This window comes from Chaetodon trifascialis, chromosome 19 (assembly GCF_039877785.1).
Source record: "Chaetodon trifascialis isolate fChaTrf1 chromosome 19, fChaTrf1.hap1, whole genome shotgun sequence".
Taxonomy (NCBI): Eukaryota; Metazoa; Chordata; class Actinopteri; order Chaetodontiformes; family Chaetodontidae; genus Chaetodon; species Chaetodon trifascialis.
In genome coordinates, this window is record NC_092074.1 from 15,243,238 (window position 1) to 15,263,361 (window position 20,124).

General features: G+C 42.9%; 1 protein-coding gene across 2 annotated transcripts in view; it reads left to right on the top strand.

Annotated features, from left to right (window-relative positions):
• akap12b (A kinase (PRKA) anchor protein 12b) overlaps window positions 1–16,019 on the top strand; it is a 39,367-nt gene extending 23,348 nt beyond the window's left edge. The window contains exons 1-3 of one of the 2 annotated variants that reach the window (XM_070987101.1): window positions 6,264–6,525; window positions 10,413–14,735; window positions 15,708–16,019. In XM_070987101.1, the coding sequence (XP_070843202.1) occupies window positions 6,501–6,525; window positions 10,413–14,731 (4,344 nt within the window). In that variant the 5' untranslated portion in view covers window positions 6,264–6,500 and the 3' untranslated portion in view covers window positions 14,732–14,735; window positions 15,708–16,019. Of the gene's footprint in view, window positions 1–6,263; window positions 6,526–10,412; window positions 14,736–15,707 lie in introns of those variants that run through there. The other variant, XM_070987100.1, reaches the window with a different exon arrangement.
• Window positions 16,020–20,124: the final 4,105 nt, after the last annotated feature.

The window sequence follows — 20,124 nt, forward strand, 5'->3', positions numbered from 1 at the left end:
GTCAAAAAGTAAGAAAGATTTTTCAAATTCTGTTGGTCCTAGGTTTGTCATAAATTGTCAGAAACGATTCACAAGAGTCTCTTCGTGCTACGTTTTTATTTCTTTTTTGGTTGCAGGTATTTACTTTTATGAGGTGAATGTATTACAGTCTGTGCGTACTGTAGGGGTGTGTGTTGCCATGATTTGGTTCCAGGATGGACTTACTCAGGCTCTGCTCCGGGGACATGCATAGTTGCGTTGCCAAAACGTTCATCATGCCTGTGGAAGGGACCTCTCCCTTCACTTAAGCTCCATCTGATTTCTGCCAACAAGGCTTCACGTTGAACAATCGTCATAACACAATCCAGCCGCCCGATTGTTCCTTTTGGATTTTTGCCCATATTCCTTTTACATTCCAACTGACAATACTCATTACAGGCAAGTTTCCTATTAAGATGTTCTTGTGCATCATTTTCTACTGTACTCACACTACTGGGAGGAATTCTTTTGTCCTCAGTTTGCACTGCCTTTGTGCAGATGCTGATCCATCAGCTTGCTGCAAGAAGTCAGAATGATTTCTTCTCCTCAGAGAAAGGAAGGGATCCCAAGGGAAAGTGTTTGGGAGTTTAAGTTTGGAGTGCTTTAAAGGCCTGCAGCCCCTCAAGATCCATCATTGTCCAGTCAGTCATTCAATTATGTTCATCTGTGCAGCATGTTTTATTTAGCCATTTGTTATAAAGTGGGTGCTTTAAGGATACACTTCAGGGCAAGAGAGGATAGGAGAAAGCTGCCATTCGTCAACTGCTGTCTCAGCCTGTAAGCTGATCCGACAGGAGACTCTTTTTTTTCCCCCAGAAGCAACCCCAACAATGTTTAAGCTATTTAACTCACTGCGTTTTGACGGACTGCATCATCAGCAATAACCTGATCCACTGATGGCAAACTAATCAAAAATCTAATCTCTTATCTGACTGCACTCACTAAAACACTAATGGCCAATTGCCCCATATACAGTTAGCTGACTTCTTAAAATGCTCTACTGAGACACTATACAGTAATGCACACTTTGCCTACACATAGCAAACATCCAAATCACAACCACCTCCCCATCCACCTCTGAATTCGTAAACATTTGTCATGATTTTAACATTAATTCCCTTATGTTTTGTTCTATAGCTAATTATTGAAGCTTCATTTATTGAGGCTGTTATTTATCTATGTGACTGATGTTTGAACAGAGCCAATATCAGTAAACTTAATTGTGCTGCTTTTCTCTCGTGCAACAAGACAAGTAAGCAGCTAGCTGAGGATAAAGTACAGCCCCAAAAGTACGGACACATTGATGAAGGTACTCAATAAGATGTCAGGCGATCATCAAAATTATGAGGCTGCAATTCATCCTGAGAGGAACATGAATGTGTGTACCAGATGTAGATGGCAATTCATCACCAATGTCATTAGGATTCACCCTCTGGGGACCATGAATGTCTGTATGCAATTTCATGGCAATCCATCTATAGTTGTAGATTTCATTTATGACCAAAGTGATGGACAGACTGGCTGGCACTGGCATCCCTAAAAATCCCTAAAAAAGTGATCCAACAAGAATGAATACAAAGCTCACCTGCTTACTTAACATCACACAAACCAATGCTTCAGTTATCTGCAACCAATTTTTTGTGTTAAGGCCAACTCTGCGTCACTGCCTCAGAAGTGACTTTGAACTCAGATGCTGTTTTATCGTCCGACTGTGTCTTAGTGGTCGTCGTATTAAACAAATGGCCTGAACTGTTCAAAATGTACCACATTCAGAACACAAGGTTAGAGTGCATCCCTTGGAGTGTTAAGAGGAGTGTCCCAGGTACCCAGGGCCTAAAATTACAGTAATAAGGTCAAACTCATGGTAGACTCCAACCAGGGCTTCTCAAACCCCCCAGGACCTACTCGTCTCTGCAGGCGCACTTCTCTCATCTTTCACGGCATCAGGGAACCTAATCTCCCTCCTCAACTCCTAACCTCCCCCAGGCACATGGCCGATTGAGAGAATGGACCAGGAATGTGACCCTTCCTTCTCATCCTCCTTTAATAGCGTTATGGCCCTGTTACAGTGCAGCAAGTATCCATATACTATAAGTCATTTTTACCTTGCAATTAATGATACAACCTCCTTTAAATAAGTGCCAAGAAAGTGTCAGTGAGCAGAGGTTTTTCACTTTTCTCTAAGGCATGAATTAAGTGCAATCTTCTTGGTGCTGGATACTCGTTACTCAATCAGCCTTGGTCCACCTTGTCTTGAGTTACCGACATTTGATTCGAGTACTGTAAATCCCCAGAACAAGTAAAATTATTGTGGAAACAAGCGGAGTTACTCGCTCTGTTGGCCAATTCAAGAAAAAATTAGATTTAAACTCTCAGTTGAGACGACCTGACTTAATAAGATGAACAGTTTGCGAGTGTAAATCAAGCTCAAGTGAATGGATCTGAGCCAAATTCTAATGTTAAGCAGAGGCCTGCATGAGACTGAGGTAAGGAAGATGGATAAGCAGCCAGGAAGAGCATGAAGGATAAGAGCAATTGTGAAAAACGTTTTTTGGGCAGGTTCTCATGGAATGCAGATGGGTAGGGAGTGGGAACCCTCTTTTTTGGCTCAGAGACGAGACGAGCCACTTTTTGGGTTGAGCAAGATTTTGGCTAGGCGTTTTTATCATCTTTTTTTTCCCCACCCTCCTTCCACTATTTGGTACAAAGCTTCCATCTAGAATACCTTTGAATACATTTGAAAGAATCAAAAGACGCGTGAAAGACGAGATCCTTGTCAAACCGGCAAAGTTGATAAGCTGATAAATACTTTTCATTCATGGCTTTACTGTTACACTCATTTGTAAATGTGCATTTCCACCAGGAGGGGCTTCTCCTGCACTCCCCCCTTTTTTTACAATTCAGTCTGTACTGGAAGACAAGATGATGCATAACAACAACTGGAATGCCAAATTGCTGGTTCAGATATTCCAAGAATGCAAACATAACAGATGGCAAAGGCTGGCTAAACATACCCCTCTGGATGAAATGCTGCTCTTCACTCTATTTCAAAAGCAGCATCTTTGTTGTTTTTGTTTGCTCGGAAGACCAACAGTAACAGAAGCGCACATGCTCCATGTCAAATTTAATTTTCCATTTGCGTGCAAGATAATATTGATTTAAGGAACCACCACCTTCTCGCTCAGTCCTAAAAGCTGTAAACATGATCCTCCATTGTTTCACAGCAAACATAAATAAAATACAGTCACGAAATACTCAAATCTCAGGCGTCACAGCTACAGTGTTCATCATGTAATGTACAGACTGTAATCTCAGCAAGAAAAGGCGGAAAGGTATTTGGACAGGCTGTGCACAGTATAGAATGACGTGTAAATCCAGGAAATGGGCCAAAGGAAGAGGAAACAGTGATGTCAAGAAATGAATGTGTTTCCTGTTCGGCATTCTTATCCATCCCTCCGGCCCACACGCAAACAGGAGGAGGAGTGGGATGGGGGCTCATGGGGTTAGGCGAGGCGGAGGGGAAAGTGGTAGAGAGGGAGAAGGATTAAAGAGGACTGGAGTGTGTATTCCGGAGATAAAATGGATGGTGTGAAAGGAGCAAAACAGAATTACAAAATGGAGAAGAAAGTAGAGGCGTTGAATGAAAAATCTCTGTGATCTCGAGCAGTTTCACACACTCACGGCCCTCGTTTCCCTTTCCTCCAATTATTTCAACATCATCCTATCCAGTTCTTGGAAGAGTAGGAGGCGTTTTCTTCTGTGCTGTCCGATGATGTCATTCACTTCTTTACAGGCAACAAAGAGCCCCTCCACCCAACCCCCCATCCCAGCCTGACCATTCAAGACCCCTCCTCACACATTCCTGAACTCGGGCACGTTTTCTGATTTCTTGAGATATGTGGGGCGTCACCCCCCTGTTTGTATCTAAACTGCAGTTTAGATACAAAATACACTGCCATTCATTTAGTGTTGTAATGGCAGCCTATTTTAATTAATTAGCATTTATCTCATTTATCTTATTTATCTTATTTAAGGAAAGATAAGCAGAGGAACAACTGTTTAAATTGACCTGTTAATATACTGTTTTCCACTTTTATTTCCCTCTAAATTACCTTAAGACTGATAAAATAATCTTATGCCACACTGAGAGCATCACATACAATTTCCGTAGAAGATAGTTTCAGGTCTTAATTGAAGATGGATGCATATTATGTTACGTATATTAGATTATACATAATTCTGCATAATTCTCCAAGATACCCTGTGTGGCTTCTTCATGACACTGTTTCCCATCCAGCCTGAAGTTGCGCCTATATTATAATCTGTCAGGACGTATGGAAGTTCTGGAATGTGACTAGTGTCAATGAGTCATATGAAGGAAGTTGGGAGGGAAACGGAAGATGTGGGACGCCCCAACAGAGGTACTCTCATCAAACTCTAAATTCCCTTCAGTCTGACTCACTGTCCACTAAGCATAATATGCTGCTCATAGTGGTCATTATGTACTGTAGTACAGATAGTTAAATACCTACCAGATGAGTCACTGCAGCATCAGAAAGCCTCACTGGTGTATCACAATGAAATTCTTAGTGAGTTACTGTGATCAAATGAATGACTCTTTCATGATATACCCACAGGACTTCTTTCTTTCTGTTAACCTGTGGCTGCCTATAAACGTGCGGGTGTGATTTAATTATATACATGAAAGATATAACTAAGTTACGACAACTTACACAGAAGTGCCATCTCCTCTATCCTCTCGAACTTCCCCCTGAAAACTTATTAGATTTGTGGTTATTTTCTCTGCTTTCCCTTCTGAACTCCCCTTTGCTCACTCCTGCTAGCTCTGATAAAGACCATGAAGCCTTCCATTCATGAGCATAAATCTTGGTATTCACAGCCCTTTCAGTTCAGTGGATCTGAAGAATCTCATGGGAAGTGGTGTGGGATAAAGAGAAAATAAGATGATTTTCTTGGCCCACGTGTTGGATGTCTTGTTTTGACCTGAACAGATTTTAAAGTTTCCACTTTAGAAACTGAGAAAATATCAATTTTATGAGCTTCAAGAAAAACCTGAACACAAAACGATTGCACATGCTCTGTGCAGCTTCCTGTTGTATGCAAAATCACTGCTGGCACTTCAATATTTTAGCATCTAGAGGCTTCATATCAATAACATAGTGCGCGTATTGTGCCCACATTTAAAAGCATGCACATACACACTTTGGGTTGGGGGGCTTTCAGACAGTACTTAATTACTGCTGTTATCATTGGTCTGGGAGCCTTCCACATGGAATTCACACATTCCTCTGGGACAATGCCGAAGTGTGACAGATCTGATTATGCTGGTATTTACCTGAGGATTTATCTGCATTCCTTCTAGTCTCTCTCCCCCTCAGACAAAAGCTGAATTAAATGTGTCTGTATTGTAGTAATTGAGAAGGGTCTATTAACATTCACGGGGGGCAGGCAGTAACTTGATGGCACCCTGGTTCATGGGTTGGCCTCAAACAGTGATATGTTTGGGGAGTTGTGGCTGTGACTGTGCAATGAGCTGAGTTTTACTATTTGCCCATTTTGCTAAATTGCAAATTGGGAGCAAATGAATGGTTGTGTAAGAGTGTTGTGTCAAAGTAAAATCCTGTAAGTCCCTCTGGCTTTCCTATGTCAGCAACTCCACTACATTACTAGTGACATGAGAGATGGAGCAGAGCCTGGTCACCCCCTGAAAAAGGGGAGTGGAGGGGAGAGAAAGTGGGGTGGGTGATTGAGACTGTTTTTCTGGGGTTTTTTTTTTTTTTAATCTCTGTGAGAGACTGGCTTTTGAGGTCACATATGGGTATTAAGGCCAGATAAGGAGACTGTAGAGCTCTGCCTTCTGCAAAGAAACAATGTGTATGAGTTTGCATGCAATGGGGTGAAGAATTGAGGTAGAGGGGGTGTAATAAGTTGTTTGAACATCTATAATAGTTGCAGTTTTTCTGGAGGGGTGGGCAACAAATTATTCCTTGAAAAATCACATGATGAGCTCCAGTCATACCGGGTGGATGGTGCGGTCTGAGGGAGGGTGAGTGGATAAAAGAGGAGGAGGGGAGGAGGAGGGGGAGGAGGGGGCTCATTCAGAACAGCTGAAGAAAGGACAGAGAGGTGGGAGGAAGAGGGAGGCAGGGGTGGTCCTAGCATGACATGTGTGTCAGTCTGTTGAAATGTGTGTGGAGCCCTCTATTCTCTTCATACTGGCTGAGAAGTGCTGGAAGAGAGAGAGACACAGCTTCTGCCTCCAGACTGAGTTTACTTGTTAAGACGGAGCCGACTGAAAGAGATCTAATAGAATTTACTGAATGTGCAGAGAGGTGACAGAAATCGGCAGAGAGATCAACTAACTGTTTCTCCTAATCAGCTGAAAATTTTTTCGTATCTTATTATATTTTTGTGATTTTTTCTTTTTTTTTTTGAGAAAAGATTTTTGGACTTTTATACCAATGCTTGGAACAATAACTCTAACAGGTAAGAACAATAAATAAGCTGTCATTTATTAAATTTAACCAATTTAGAACTTTTCTTAAAATAAGTGGCTGCAATACTGTGAAACATCAATGTAATTTCTTATGTTGAAACTTAATAATATTTGCTTGCTTTTAGTTGTTTGTTTAGGGTATATCTGAGACCCAAAGCAGTGGTTTCTCCTTACATGAATGAGTATAGCCGAAGGCATTGTTGTCCTGAGGGTGTGGTTATTTAGCATTGTGGTTGTAGGTTTCTCGGCACGGGTGAGTGATTTCACTTGGGAGATGGGTTTGCTTTGGCTGCTGCAGAGCCGTGCTGTGTAGAAAGTAAAATAATATTTAAATGCTGGAATTTTCTTCTTTCACCAACTTGTTCATCGTGAGTTTGTAATCAAGTGTCCATTCATGATTCTTGTGCATCACCAGTAGCTTTACAGAATGTCTGAGAAAAACATCCACCCTTAGAGGAAGCCTGTAGTACAAATCTGTATAAGCATCATTCACAGTGCCGTGCTGTGGCCCCAGCCGATCACTGAGTGCCCTGAACTCTGAAGTACACGTCCTATACTACCACCAAGCTTCTTGGTGGGAAAAGAATTTCAAAGTGACAGCTGCCAGATAGAAATACATAAAGATGCATTCACGTTTCAAGCCTGCTTTTAGCTCATGTCTGAGCCAGCCCTGTGTGTCCCGTCATGTGAAGTGTTTCATTAGATTAGAGTGGGATCTTAATTCCCAGTGGGGTTTTTCAGTTTAACCACAGAGGATAGGGAGGGAGGAAAAAGGGGCGTATGGAATTAATTACATGCCAAGACCAATTCTTCTTCAGGTCTTATAACTGGGAGTGATGGCTTAGATGGAGCAGGTCTGGAATGGTTTGCTTCATGGTGACCTCAGGTTTTGGTTTCTACATATAAAGGGAATACAAAAGCACTGACATTGACAGATAGACATTTGTGTTTTCTATATTCTGCTGTGGGGTAATTCAGCATACAGTCATATCAGATTTTGACTTGCTGTTGATAAGATAAAGGAAAGGCAAATGGTTCAACAGTGGGTGTTATTAGTGCGGTTTATGTGATCCCCTGGAGCCTCGGAGACACTTTGACCACATCATTGATACAGAGAGGGGGTGCTAGACGGGGTCTGTTGGGGGAGGGGGTGGGGTGGGGTGTCTCCTTGCCCTCTTTTTAACTGACTTCTTTTGTTTAAAGGGCTTGTGCTCCAGACAGTTAATTACAATAAGGATTTGCATATATTTGGCAAAGTTTGTAAATAGTGTCGAGAGAAAATAGCTGCCATTCAGCTTTCCAACGGTCACCTCAACCCCCCATCAAGAGCAAACCCATACTAGTGCTGGAACAGCCACAACAGAAACATTATCTGATCTCACTGGCGACTGGAGTAGATTTACAACAATCGTTTTTTGGCTGTGGCAATGATATTTAATACGAGAGCATCGCCTTACCAGATGCTCCGACACTTACGCCTGTCTGCAGCCGAGAGAAGCATTTCAACTATGAATGTGAGTCTGAGATATGCAACACCCTCTAAAGTGAGTTTGGCCCCAGGGCAGGACCCCTCCACCCCTACCCCCACCCCACCCCTTCATCTCTTAACTGTCCCCTCCTCACCCCCTGTAGCCTCACCCCTCACACTTACATTCTTTCTGGTACAGTCGTTATTCAAAACACCCACCCTCCTCCATCACACAGTAACCCCCCACGTCCCCTCCCAAAACCAAATCAATCTAGGGATGTTAACAGTTGTGTGTCTGTAAAAACAACAAAAAAAAGTTGGGCCGGAAAATGGAGATCAAAAAGACAAGAGACATGCCAGTAGTCTGTTAAATCAACATGACTCCTGTTTTATTATACATGTAGACACACATGGCTGTCTGACCCCTCCTACACACACACACACACACACACACACACACACACACTCTCACAGATGTCTTCATTCAGAAAACTGCAGTGGAAGTTCATTGAACACAGCTTAGATGAAGTGGTCAGAGGTTTGGTATTTAGGCATAGTTGTGGTGAATTTGTGTTTGTGCTCAGGTTTCATGTTAGATAAATGCAATATGGACTAGTGCACGCCTGATGTTTGTGGTTGTTCTGGTCTTGACTTGCTGTCTTAACAACTGTGATTGGACACTAACTTGTGTGAGACAGAGAAGTGACACTGATGTATTTTATAAATCACACGTTTGCATCAGTCTGGTAAAGTCAGCAAACATCCTCTAAGCTGCAGTGTGTCCTGATAGTAGAAAAGTTGACCACCCCCCTTCCTTTATTTTCAGGGGCCACAGAGGCCTAGAAGGCTATTGTGTTTGCATGTGTGTGTGTCTAGGAAGGGGGTGGGTCCATCCATCCTGCTGTGGTGGAATTTGGGTCAAGGGGATTGGGGACTTGTTTTAAGGAGGGCTAGTAGCAGAGGGCTGTATTGTTTGGTTGGAGTCCTACATGGGCACAGTGGAGACACAGTTTAACTGAAAAACAAATAAACATTCTTGAAGTCCCCTGGCATTTAAATTCAGTTTAGAGTATCTTAAAATAATTTTCCAGCACACAGGGTGAACAGCATAGCTCACATTCCTCTGAATTCCAGTCTATACATAAGTTATGGGTGTGCCCTCACCAACAACATGAAAGCACTTTGTTTTGTCATACAAATTTATTGTGAAATGCTGCATGTTCTGAGAGGGCTTTGACCCAATCTATTTTATTGGTCAGGTAAAATATCAAATGAAAGTTTTTCTATTTGAAAGCAAAAATATTGGAGGAATGTACCGCTGCTGAGTGAAGGTTCATGTCTATAATTTTAGCAAAAGAATGTGGACAGATGTGGGTGCCTAGTTTTACATTTTTGTGTGAGGCAATAACAGTCATTTTCCAGAGATTTATGTAAATGCAGTTAAAAGCAGATAGCGTAATAAAAATGGGAATTGAGATTAAATACCTTGTTTTTTTTACATTGTTCTCATACATTTGTCTGTGCTACGTTTGAATTAAAGATAAGACATGATTCAAAGCCTCACATTATTTTAATGTGTACTTTCTTTTCCGTAGTTCCCACAATAGCTGTAGTACATGGTTTTAGGGAGTGTTTCCCAGTGTGTGTAATCAGGTAAGCTGATAGCTAGTATTAAAAGTCTTGGGGATTTGTTTTGAGAGTCCAGAGGTATCAGATGTGAGGTTCTCCAGAGATCTGAGGAGAAAGGCAGAGAAAGAAAGAGGAAAAGCATCAGGTACTGCTGGGTTGTTCCCCCACACCTCCTCTGTCCAAACACAGACAGACATGGCAGGCTGACAGACATCATGTTGGTTCGTATGGTTCACACAATGAAACAGTGCAAGGTTAATAATAATCTGCAAATTGCAACTAGCATCACTAGCATTCTATGAGGCTCCCATTGAGGGCTACTGTTGTATTTGTGTCAGTACCATAAATTTCTTTGGTGTGTTTACATAGCATAGGATTTACCGGACCAAATTGCAATCTGATAGCAATTAAGTGGTCATATGGTTAATAAAATTAGCTCAGGGTTCAGGATTTCAGTAGATACTTTATGTACAACATCTCTGATTGTCTGCACATGGGACGAGACTTTCAGCTATGATGTAAAACTTGTCTTTGTTTTTAATGGAGTTTGCCGACATGGCCATAACCTAGTGAATGATTTAGGCTGCATGGGACAGTGATTTGATTTCCTCATCATTACCTGAATTTGTGAAATTGTAGCTCTTATCAAATTGTTTCTATATGAATGTCATGAGGATATATTTCGGGATCTTTCTGTAGAACAGTAGGAGCTGTATAAGAAAGTAGTAAAACTGAAGTGAGAAAACTGATCAATATTTGAAAAATTTCTTGTCATTTCAGTTGGCCAAGCAGATGGTGTGTCTGTGGCTCAGAAGGAGGAGGCTCCTGAGACTATGGACACCATCCAGGATGAAGTGGCCCCTCAAGTGAATGGTGAGAAAGTGGAGAAAGAGTCTCCCGATGTCAATGACATCTCTGCTGTTGAGGAGAAAGCAGTGGAGGAGAAACCTGATGAGGCCAGCGAAGTGGGCTTCAAGAAGATCTTCCGCTTTGTGGGCTTTAAGTTCACACTGAAGAAGGACAAAAGTGAGGAGAAAGACCCTGTGAAGCTACTGACAGTCAAAGATAAAGAAGAGGAGGAGGTTAGTGGGACTGATGAACCTACAAAAGAGGTGGATGGAGCCACTGCTGAGGAGAAAGAGGCTACAGCTGAAGAGAAGGAGGCTGATACAGAGGCATCTACTGCTGAGGCTGAAGTTATTAAAGATAGTGACAAAGTTGAAACCAGTGATGCTCCAACTGAAGGCACTGCCACTGAAGCTGCTGATGAAGCAGTAAAGGAAGAAGGAGCTGAGAAAGAAGTAGAGACCACCCCGCCATCCCAGGAGGCCACTGTGTCCCCCTTCAGAAAGCTCTTCAATGTAGGACTCTTCTCTAACCTGCGGAAGAAAGCCAGCATCAAGAAGACAAAGGAGGAGGAAGACAAGGAGGCAGCTGTTGAGGAGGAAACAGCTAAGACAGAAGAAACTGCTGCTGCTGCTGCTGCTGCTGCTGCTGCTGCTGCTGCTGCTGCTGTAGAGGAAAAGGACGAGAAAGAACAAGAAACCAATGAGGCAGCACCAGCAACTCCTGAGGGAGAAAAAACAGAGCCGAAGGAGGAGGCACCAGCTACTCCAGAGGAAGCAAAATCAGAGACTCCCACAGAGCCTCAGGTCACTGTTGAAACCCCTGCTCCTGCAGCAGCTACTACTGCTGAGACTAAACAAGAAGAGGAGAAGGCGGAACCTAGTGCAGAAGTGGAGAAGGCTCCAGCAGAGGTGACTTCTGAGGCTGAGTTGCTATCTTCACAGGAGAAGGCGAAGCCACAGGGAAGTCCTCTGAAGAAACTTTTTGCAGGTGCTGGCTTGAAGAAGCTCTCAACTAAGAAGCAGAAGGCCAAGAAAGATTCTGAGACCAAGCTCACTGAGTCTGGGGAGCAGACAGCTGAGCAGCTTCAATCCTCCAGTGAGTCAGCAGAAGCTCCAAAAGCTGACAGTGGGCCCTCATCTCCAGAGGAGTCAGGAGAGCATGTAATTGCTGTGGAGGTGACCCAGAATGAGTCTAGCCACGAGACTGATGGTGAGGTTGCTTCTGATGGAGAGAAGAAAAAAGAGGGCATCATTGCTTGGTCCTCCTTCAAGAAACTAGTAACACCCAAGAAGCGTGTGAAAAGGTCTTCTGAGAGCGATGATGAAGCCACAGGTGAGAAGCCAGCAAAGTCAGCTACCCTGTCCTCTTCTGAGAGTGCTGCTTTAGCAGACAAGAGTGTTGAGGAGGAGGCTAGGGAGGATAAGCCAACTGAGGAAGAGGCGAAGACTGAAACCACTGAGAAACTGGCCAGCAGCACTGAGGAGCCCAAAAAGAAAATGGACACCTCTGTCTCCTGGGAGGCTCTAATGTGCATGGGTGGACCCAAAAAGAGGACGAGGAGGACCTCTGATTCTGACGATGAGGAGACCAAGATTGAAGAGGAATTGCCAGCAGCAGCAGAAGGGGAGCAGGAGGGAAAAACTGAGGCTGCCATTGTCACCTCCAAAAACACAGAGAGTGATGGAGAGATTGTTACCTCCTCTGAACCTTTAAGCAGCCCCCCTGACAGAGAGTCTGCCTGGGACACACTGAAACGCATAGTTATGCCAAAGAATAAGGCCAAAGTGGAGGAGAAACCTGAGGAATCAGCAGAACAGGTCCAGTCAGACAGTGAAGCACCAAAAGACGAGTCGTCTTTCTCTTTGAAGAAGTTCTTGCCTGGACGCAGAAAGAAGAAGGCTGAAAAACAAGCCTCCACTGAACAAGGCTCAGGGGAGGAGGACTCTGACACCCCAGCTGTGGTTCCTCTCTCAGAGTATGATAACCAAGTTGACACTGAACAGGAAGTGCCAGCAGAGCCAGCTGCAGTCCAGATCAAAGTGTCTGCTGAAGATAGATCCCCTTCATGGATCCCAGCCGTTGTGGAAGATGTTGACGACAAGCACGATGAGCTGAGTGACATTCCAGAGGAGGCTGAGAATGCCGCCACGCCGAAGTCTGTTGACACTGACATTGCTGAGGATGGAACTGAGGATGAGGCTACTCCACCCCCTAAAGCTCTAGAGCACAGAGGGCGCAGACTGTCCACAGCTGAGGTGAAGCCAGTCGCTCCCACTCCAGCTGCAGAAACGAGTCCTGTTCCTCAGGGTCCCAAGCCGGAGAGCGCAGAGGAAGTTATGGAGGCCATACAGGCTGAAGTCAGTGAAATTCCACCTAAGACAACTGCGCCTGTTGAAGAATTATCCATAGAGGTTGCTTCTGAAAAAGCAGAACATGAACCACCAACTGAGACTGCAAAATCCAAGACAAATGCCATCCTACAGCCACATGCACGGGAAGAAGCCATGGCTATCTGCACTGGCCTAGGAACCAAGGAGATTGCTAAAGTATCTCTTGAGAAACCCATCGTGCCGATCATAGAGTGTGTGACTGTGATCCGTGATTCTCTAAGCACAGATGTGTTAAAGGAAGAGAAGCCAGGAAAGGCAGAGGAGGCCGTTGCTACAGAAGATGAGGTGCTTGAGGCCCAAATGCACCAAGTGGAAACCACCAAGCTTGAGCCGGTTGTTGAAAATTCAAGTGAACTGTCAAACATTCAAGCAGCCAGTGAGAGCTGTGAACCTCAAATTGAGAAGGCTGGGATTGTCTGCAGTGTTTTGGAGGAGTCTGAAATCCTTCAGCCTACCGTCATGAGTGAGAACTCTCCTAAAGCTGTTATAGTCAGTCCCATTACACCAGTGTATGAAACAGCTGTTTGTACCCTGAGCACAGAAGTCAGTGAGCCAACTGTAGAAACCAAGGAGTTGAAAATAGACACTGAGCAACTTACTGCCACTGAAGAAAATACCCCTGTAAAAGAGGTAATTCAGGCCACATGTGAAACCACAATGGCCACGATCACGAAGGAGGCTGAGACAGCCATTCCTGTAGTTGAATCAAACGAGGTTCCTGTTGTCACCAAAACATTGGTCCTTGTGGCCCCACTCAGTCAGTCTGACGAAGTGGCAACAACAGCCGGCGATGAACCAATCCAGTTGCAGGAAATCGAGGAGGAGGTTACAGTTGTTGAGACTGTGGAGGCCACTACTGTTAAAACAGCATGTTCAGACGACCGTGCAGTCATTGACCAGGTCAGCGAGGAAATTAAAGAGGATTCCCAGCACGCCAGTGAAATTGAGGCTCAGAGTATAGTCATTACCCAGGCTGTCATCCAGGTAGCCATGGATAAAGTTTCAGAAGACATACCTGAAACCAAAAAGCCCACCACCCCAACAGCAACTATCCCAACACCAGTCCAGGCTGTAGCAACAACAGAGAAAGAGACTGAGATCACAACAGAAACCGCCGTTATCACCAACACCCCTGTTGCCATTGTCTGCACCAAACCAGCACTAAAGTCACCTCAGCAACTCTGTATGGCCATGGAGGTCATTGATGCAATCCCAGTAGAGGTTACCAGGAGCCTTGATGTCTCTGCAGAGGAGGAGGAGAAGAAACCAGAGGAAAGGTTGAAGAAAGCTGTGGAGGTAAAAGTAAGTGAAGAAATATTGGAAGAAGTGGTGGAGATGAAGTCAGAGAGTCAGACAGGTAAAGACCTTGAAAAGGTCAAGGAGGAAGAGAGCAAAGAAGACATGAAGGTTCAGGAAGCAGATGTCAAAGAAGCAGCTGAGGAAGTGAAACCACAATCAGAAGAAGTAAAGTCAGAGGCCCCTTCAGAGGAGGACAAACAGAAAGAGATTCACATTCCAGTCCAAGTGGTCCTGCACACAGCGCAGGTGATTGAGGAATCAGTGGAAGAAGAGGCTGTGGTGGAATTCGACAGTGGCCCTGTGGCTAAAGACACCGACGTAAAAGATGAGACCACTGCAAGTGTAAGCAAACACTCAACGCTGTCAGAAGAACCGCAAATGTCAGCCTCTGCCGAGGCTTCCGCTCCCGAACACGTCACAGAGGCAGAAGCCAGCCAACCAGAGAAAGAGAAAACATCGTCGGTGAAGTGCGCAGAAGTGATGGCGCAGGTGATCGAAGTGATCGAGGAGGCTGTGAAGGAGATCGAGCCTGTGTCTACAGAGATCACAGCAGCATCATGAGCAGGTGAGGATGCTACATGGATTGAATTGAGTGTTCGTATCAACTGTTTTATCCAGTAAGTAATTCCTGTGATAAAAATAGCTTAACAAGGTTTTTTGAAGTAATTTTTTAGTATTTCTATAAAATTGGTGAGTAAAGACAGAAAAAAGGTAGCTATTTTCAAAATTCCTTTGTTGGCCTATCAAACGATCTTCTCATAGTGGCTTTTTTGAAACATCAACGGGCCCTACTTTTATTAGGCAGTAGGGGAGGGGATTTGCCCACTGGCCAGATGAAAAAGCTTTTGTTCAGGCTACGAGTAACCAGGGGACCTTTGATATCAAAGCAGGAATGCCGCCATTGACCCCTTCTTTGTAGGCTGGGGTCTTAAAGGGAAGCGGTGTGTGAGGGGCAGATGAACTTGTGCTGAAAGACTGATTATGATTCCTCCGCTACCTCCTCCTGTTTTACTTCTATCACAGGCTCAGTATGGAGTCAAGAAACCATGTCGGTGTACGCATTTGTTCAGATTCAATTACAAAGCCTCAAAGAGCTGAAGTTGTTTTTGTACTAGGATTTGTGCAGGATAGTGCAATGTTAATGTCCAACAATGTTTCAGTGACGCTGATTAACTGAATTAAGAAAAAGAGGAGGAGGGAGAATGTGGGCGTAGTTCACTTTCATATTTATTGAGCAGTCATGCAGCTCTGCAGCAGAGGAGAGGCAGGGCAGAGCTCGGTGGGTTACAGTCGCTTAAGAGCTAAAGAGGAACAGCAGAAATATCAATTGAAGAAACAATGTAAACACATCAAACCCACCATATCAATGGATGTCAAATCAAACACTACAATACAGCTGTGTAATGATATTATGGTCCTACAATATAACACATCAGGACAAAGGTTTTACCAAATGTAGACCTCATTTCTTTTTTGCGCAGAGATGAAAAGATGCAGCCTTTTCTTGTTCCTAATTTTTTGTGCCTCTCCACCACAGCTGAAGACACAAGACTGATGCCTGGGAGACACACTGTCTGGACCAGGAAGTGAGTGATGAGGGAGAGAGAGAGCGAGCGAGAGAGAGAGAGCGAGAGAGGCAGCTCTGTGGTAACACACTGAGACTGGGCCCCGCCCATCCCGCCCAGAGAGACTGAGTGACTGAGCAACAGCTCCGCCATTCTCTCCACCTCCCCTTCTACCTGTACTCCAACCCCATCCTGCAGCCCTGTCACCGCAATGTGACTCACCACCGCCATATCGCCACCTACTTACTCACTCTCTCACACACACACACACACACACACACACACACACACACACACACACACACACACACACACACACACACACACACACACACACACAAACACACACTAAAGCATGTCCTGTGCCTCAGAAGTATCCCATCTGGCTTGTAATCAGTGTGATGTACGTTCAGTGTCTAGTGACTTTCTATTGCCCTTGTTGCAAAAGATGAAAGTCTGCAATCTGGTCGAGTGTGTATCTGTCACGTGTGTGAGTGTGTGTTTGTATGTGTATAGTGACGAGAGTTAGATGGTGCCAGAAGGTGAAGAGATGGAGGATTATTATCTTTGTATATTGTATTTATATCTTGAGTATTATTTCATTCACCCCTAAGTTTTTTTTTCCAGTTTTTGCCTTATTTTGTTGTTTTATGAACATTGTTGCCTGTTTTTAAAATTCTCATATTAAGCTGTGATAATTCAGGTATTCTTTGGAGCATAAGTATGACAATTTAACAGCTGTTGCTACCTAGTTTCCAGTAGAATTTAGCAAAACAAATGTGAGACTGTTGCATATAAGTGACCGGTGTATCACAGCTTTAATAGTCATGTTCAAGGGTTATTTCAAGACTCTGTAGCAGTTCTAATTAAAACATGGTACAAGTGTGATTCCACAGACAGTAAGCGATAACTGACTGAAGAAAACAACCAGACTGCAGAAAGTATGATGATATCTGTCGGAAACGTTTGACTTTTGACACGTTCTCTTGTCACAATGTGCTATCACTCTGCACCCAAACAAAATGCTTAATAAGCTTCATGTAGATAAGAGAAGAAAAAAACTCACTGCCTGATTTACTGTGAAAAAGACATTGTTACACATTGCTTCATGTAATAATACAATAAAATACTATTATAACACCCTCATTTGATCATGTGCAGAGGTATTTGGTAAACAGTGACGTGTAAAGGACAGGTAATGCAACTAGTGACATTAGAAGAGTCACACTGTGTAGACATGTGCATGTAAGAAACACAAAGCATACCATGTTCACTCTGCTTAATGGCAGTTTTCTGTGCTTGTGACATGCTGTATGTATTATTTGTGTGGAGCAGTTTTAAATTTAACCTTCCTAAATACACTATATTTATGTTTCTTGATGAAAAGACAGTATATTGACGCCCTCTCTTGCCTACAAAAAGTAGTGCACCCTTTAGTCATTGCTGTCGTTTGATTTCAGCTGTATGTTTTAACATGAGTGTTAAAGGATGACAGTGACCTTTGTTCAGTCCGGTTTGACGGTACCTGCTCCTCTGTCGTGTTCTTCACCCAGCATGGTAGCTCAGGTTCATTAAACTGACACCAGGGAGGACGTGGACTCACTGGTTAGGGATTGAGAGAGGCACTGACACCAACCGCGTGGTACCAGAAGTAAAAACAAAAGCCAATTTTATTCTTAATTTAAATGCCAAATCGAGTTAAGATCAGTCAGGGAGTCACGATCTTTCCATTGCTGACAGGATAAGACGCCAGTTGCATCAAATTAAATTCCTGAAGCATTTGCTCTAATACTTTGCGTCATGCATCAAACCTAAGTAATAAAATCAGGGCTTATTTTGCACCTTTTCAGAAAAATGGGGGATTTTTTTTAAGAAGGGAGGAATATCTAAAACATTCCTGGGAACCAGTTTTACCACCAAAGCAAACGTGTGACGATGGGCTACACTGGTGTTTATGTCCTACCAAATTTATCAAACCTGCACTGTGTCATTCATTCAGATGTCTGGAGAATTAACTGTGAGTGCTTCAGTAATCCATTGATTTTAATTTGGTGGCTGACACCAGCAGCTCTGGAGGCTCACATTTCACTCAGCTTTATGACCAAATGGGAGAAAGATCAGGAGGCACGGACCCCCTGTTAGGTCACTTCTTCCCTTCACTTTGACTCTAGAGGGTGTGTCACATGCATACTTGCTTTATGTAAAAATAGAAATGATTAAAAAAGACAGAGTGAACTAAAGACTTTTGCTATTGCTGTGTAATGCAAAGCATTAAGTTGGGGCACCCGCCCACTTCAGTCCTCCCTGCTTTTTGTAACACACTTAACTGTGAACCTGTTAACATTTGTACAGATTGTTTACCTACTGTGTGTACTTAAAATCATATTGTTGTAATATTAACTAATAACTTGCAGCCATTTAGCGTCATATTCATGTAGCATGGTCTTAGCTGTCTTTTATATTTTCCGAGCTGTTAATAGTAAGGATACAGAAACTTGTCTATATTTCATTCAATAAAGTTAGAGAAAATTTGTGGTGCGTTTTGTATTAATCCCTGGACCTTTTTATTCTTAGATAATCAGTTATTACAGACATTATTTACCACTGGAGCAAAGATTAACTTAATGGTGACCCTCAGCAACCCCATTTAGCATTTATAAGCATAGTAAGACATTTAGTAAATGGTCTATGACACATAATAACTAATTATATGCAGCTGTAAGTATTAATGTATTTGTCAGCTGCTCCAACTCACTCTAGTGGAGGCTGTTGTAAACACAGATAGTGACAGTAAACACAGGTGTAATAATAGAAAATATGTCGCTGTAGCAGAAATTAAGTTACATTACAGTTTGCTTAGAAATGCTGGATGGATGAATAAAAAGCTGTTGAGGTAAAGACAAGACAATCCACCGTTATAAAAAGGCATGTTTTTATTGTTCATTCTTCACTGAAAAACAAAAAGTTGTTTACACAGAAAATTACTCACATTCCTGAGAACACAGATTGGTCACAGTAGATGTCAGATGGGCATTGGGGAGGAGGATCATGGGATGGAAACAGAGGACAGAAAAAGATAATGTGAAACGTCTCCTCTTCCTGAGATGTTTTAACGCACGTACACGACCGTTAAGTTACAAGACTGGCGTGGACGAAGAACAGTTACAACTTGCACTGAGGAAGGTGTCGGACTTTTCCTTATGCTGTGCATCAGCTGAGCTCTGAGAGATGAATGTCAGTAGTACAGCGTTTCAGTCCCTCGAACAAACGTCCCTGTTAGTCGATGCCAAACACTTGTAAGATTCACAGATATTTGTGTGGGTTTTTTTTTTTTTTGTTAAGCAAAATGTGAGGGAACATTGACTTATGGCAAAGACGGTCATATCATTGGCAACCACACCACAAAAACACGAGGAAAGATATAACTTCAAATTTGACAGCCTTCCCTCCTCACTAGACCTGAGTAGACATATAAGAAAAACAGCTCCATCTAGCCAAACACTGGGCTCATTGCATCAAAGCAGTGACTGCTTTTCAATACTTATAGTAGGATTTTAAGTATAGAAAGCCCACTTAAGCCGAACTGGACAATGGGCGGGGTGAAATTGGCTCAAAGGTAAAAAAACAAAACAACAAAAAAAACTACACACATCAAGCATACTAGGGATGGGCATGTCTTTCATATTTTCACAAAAGTAAAAGATGGAAGCAACCAGCAAAGACTACATTTAAAATAATGTTGTACAATACGCATTAATGAGCTTTTGTGTTGCTTTAAAATAATAATTATATTACAGCCTTCTGAAAAATGGCACTGCTCTGTGTGTCTAGCTATCCCTGCTGTGGCAGGTAACAGGATAACTATCAGACTTGTTGCCTCGTAGAAATTTGGAACACAAATAGACTGAGAGACATAATTTTGGTTTTTGCAAACATATGCATTGGGTATAGTTAGTTAGCTCTCATCATCTCCCCACAATTTATAGTTTGTGCATCAAAAAAGGCAATGTCGTAGCGATAGCAATACAATGTAGAATTTATTTTCCACTAGAAGGATCAAGAACAATATGAAGACAGTTTTACAAGCCTCCCAAAAATAACTTCATCTTAATATTCACATATGTATAGATAAAAAAAAAACACTGCATCTCTATGAGTTATGTATACGTTTCCTGACAAGTTGTAACCTCAATGAGAAAAAACACCCTGAAGACCGTGATGCTGATATGTTTTAAATTTGCATAAACCTGACCATTTTGGCCTGACAAGAGCCTAATTGAGCATTTTGTTCCCAGACAACCTGCATTATGCTACCTGTGCTACTGTTACGCTTCACATGCTTCAGCAAGACAAATTATACAACTGCTACACATCAATTGAACATGTATG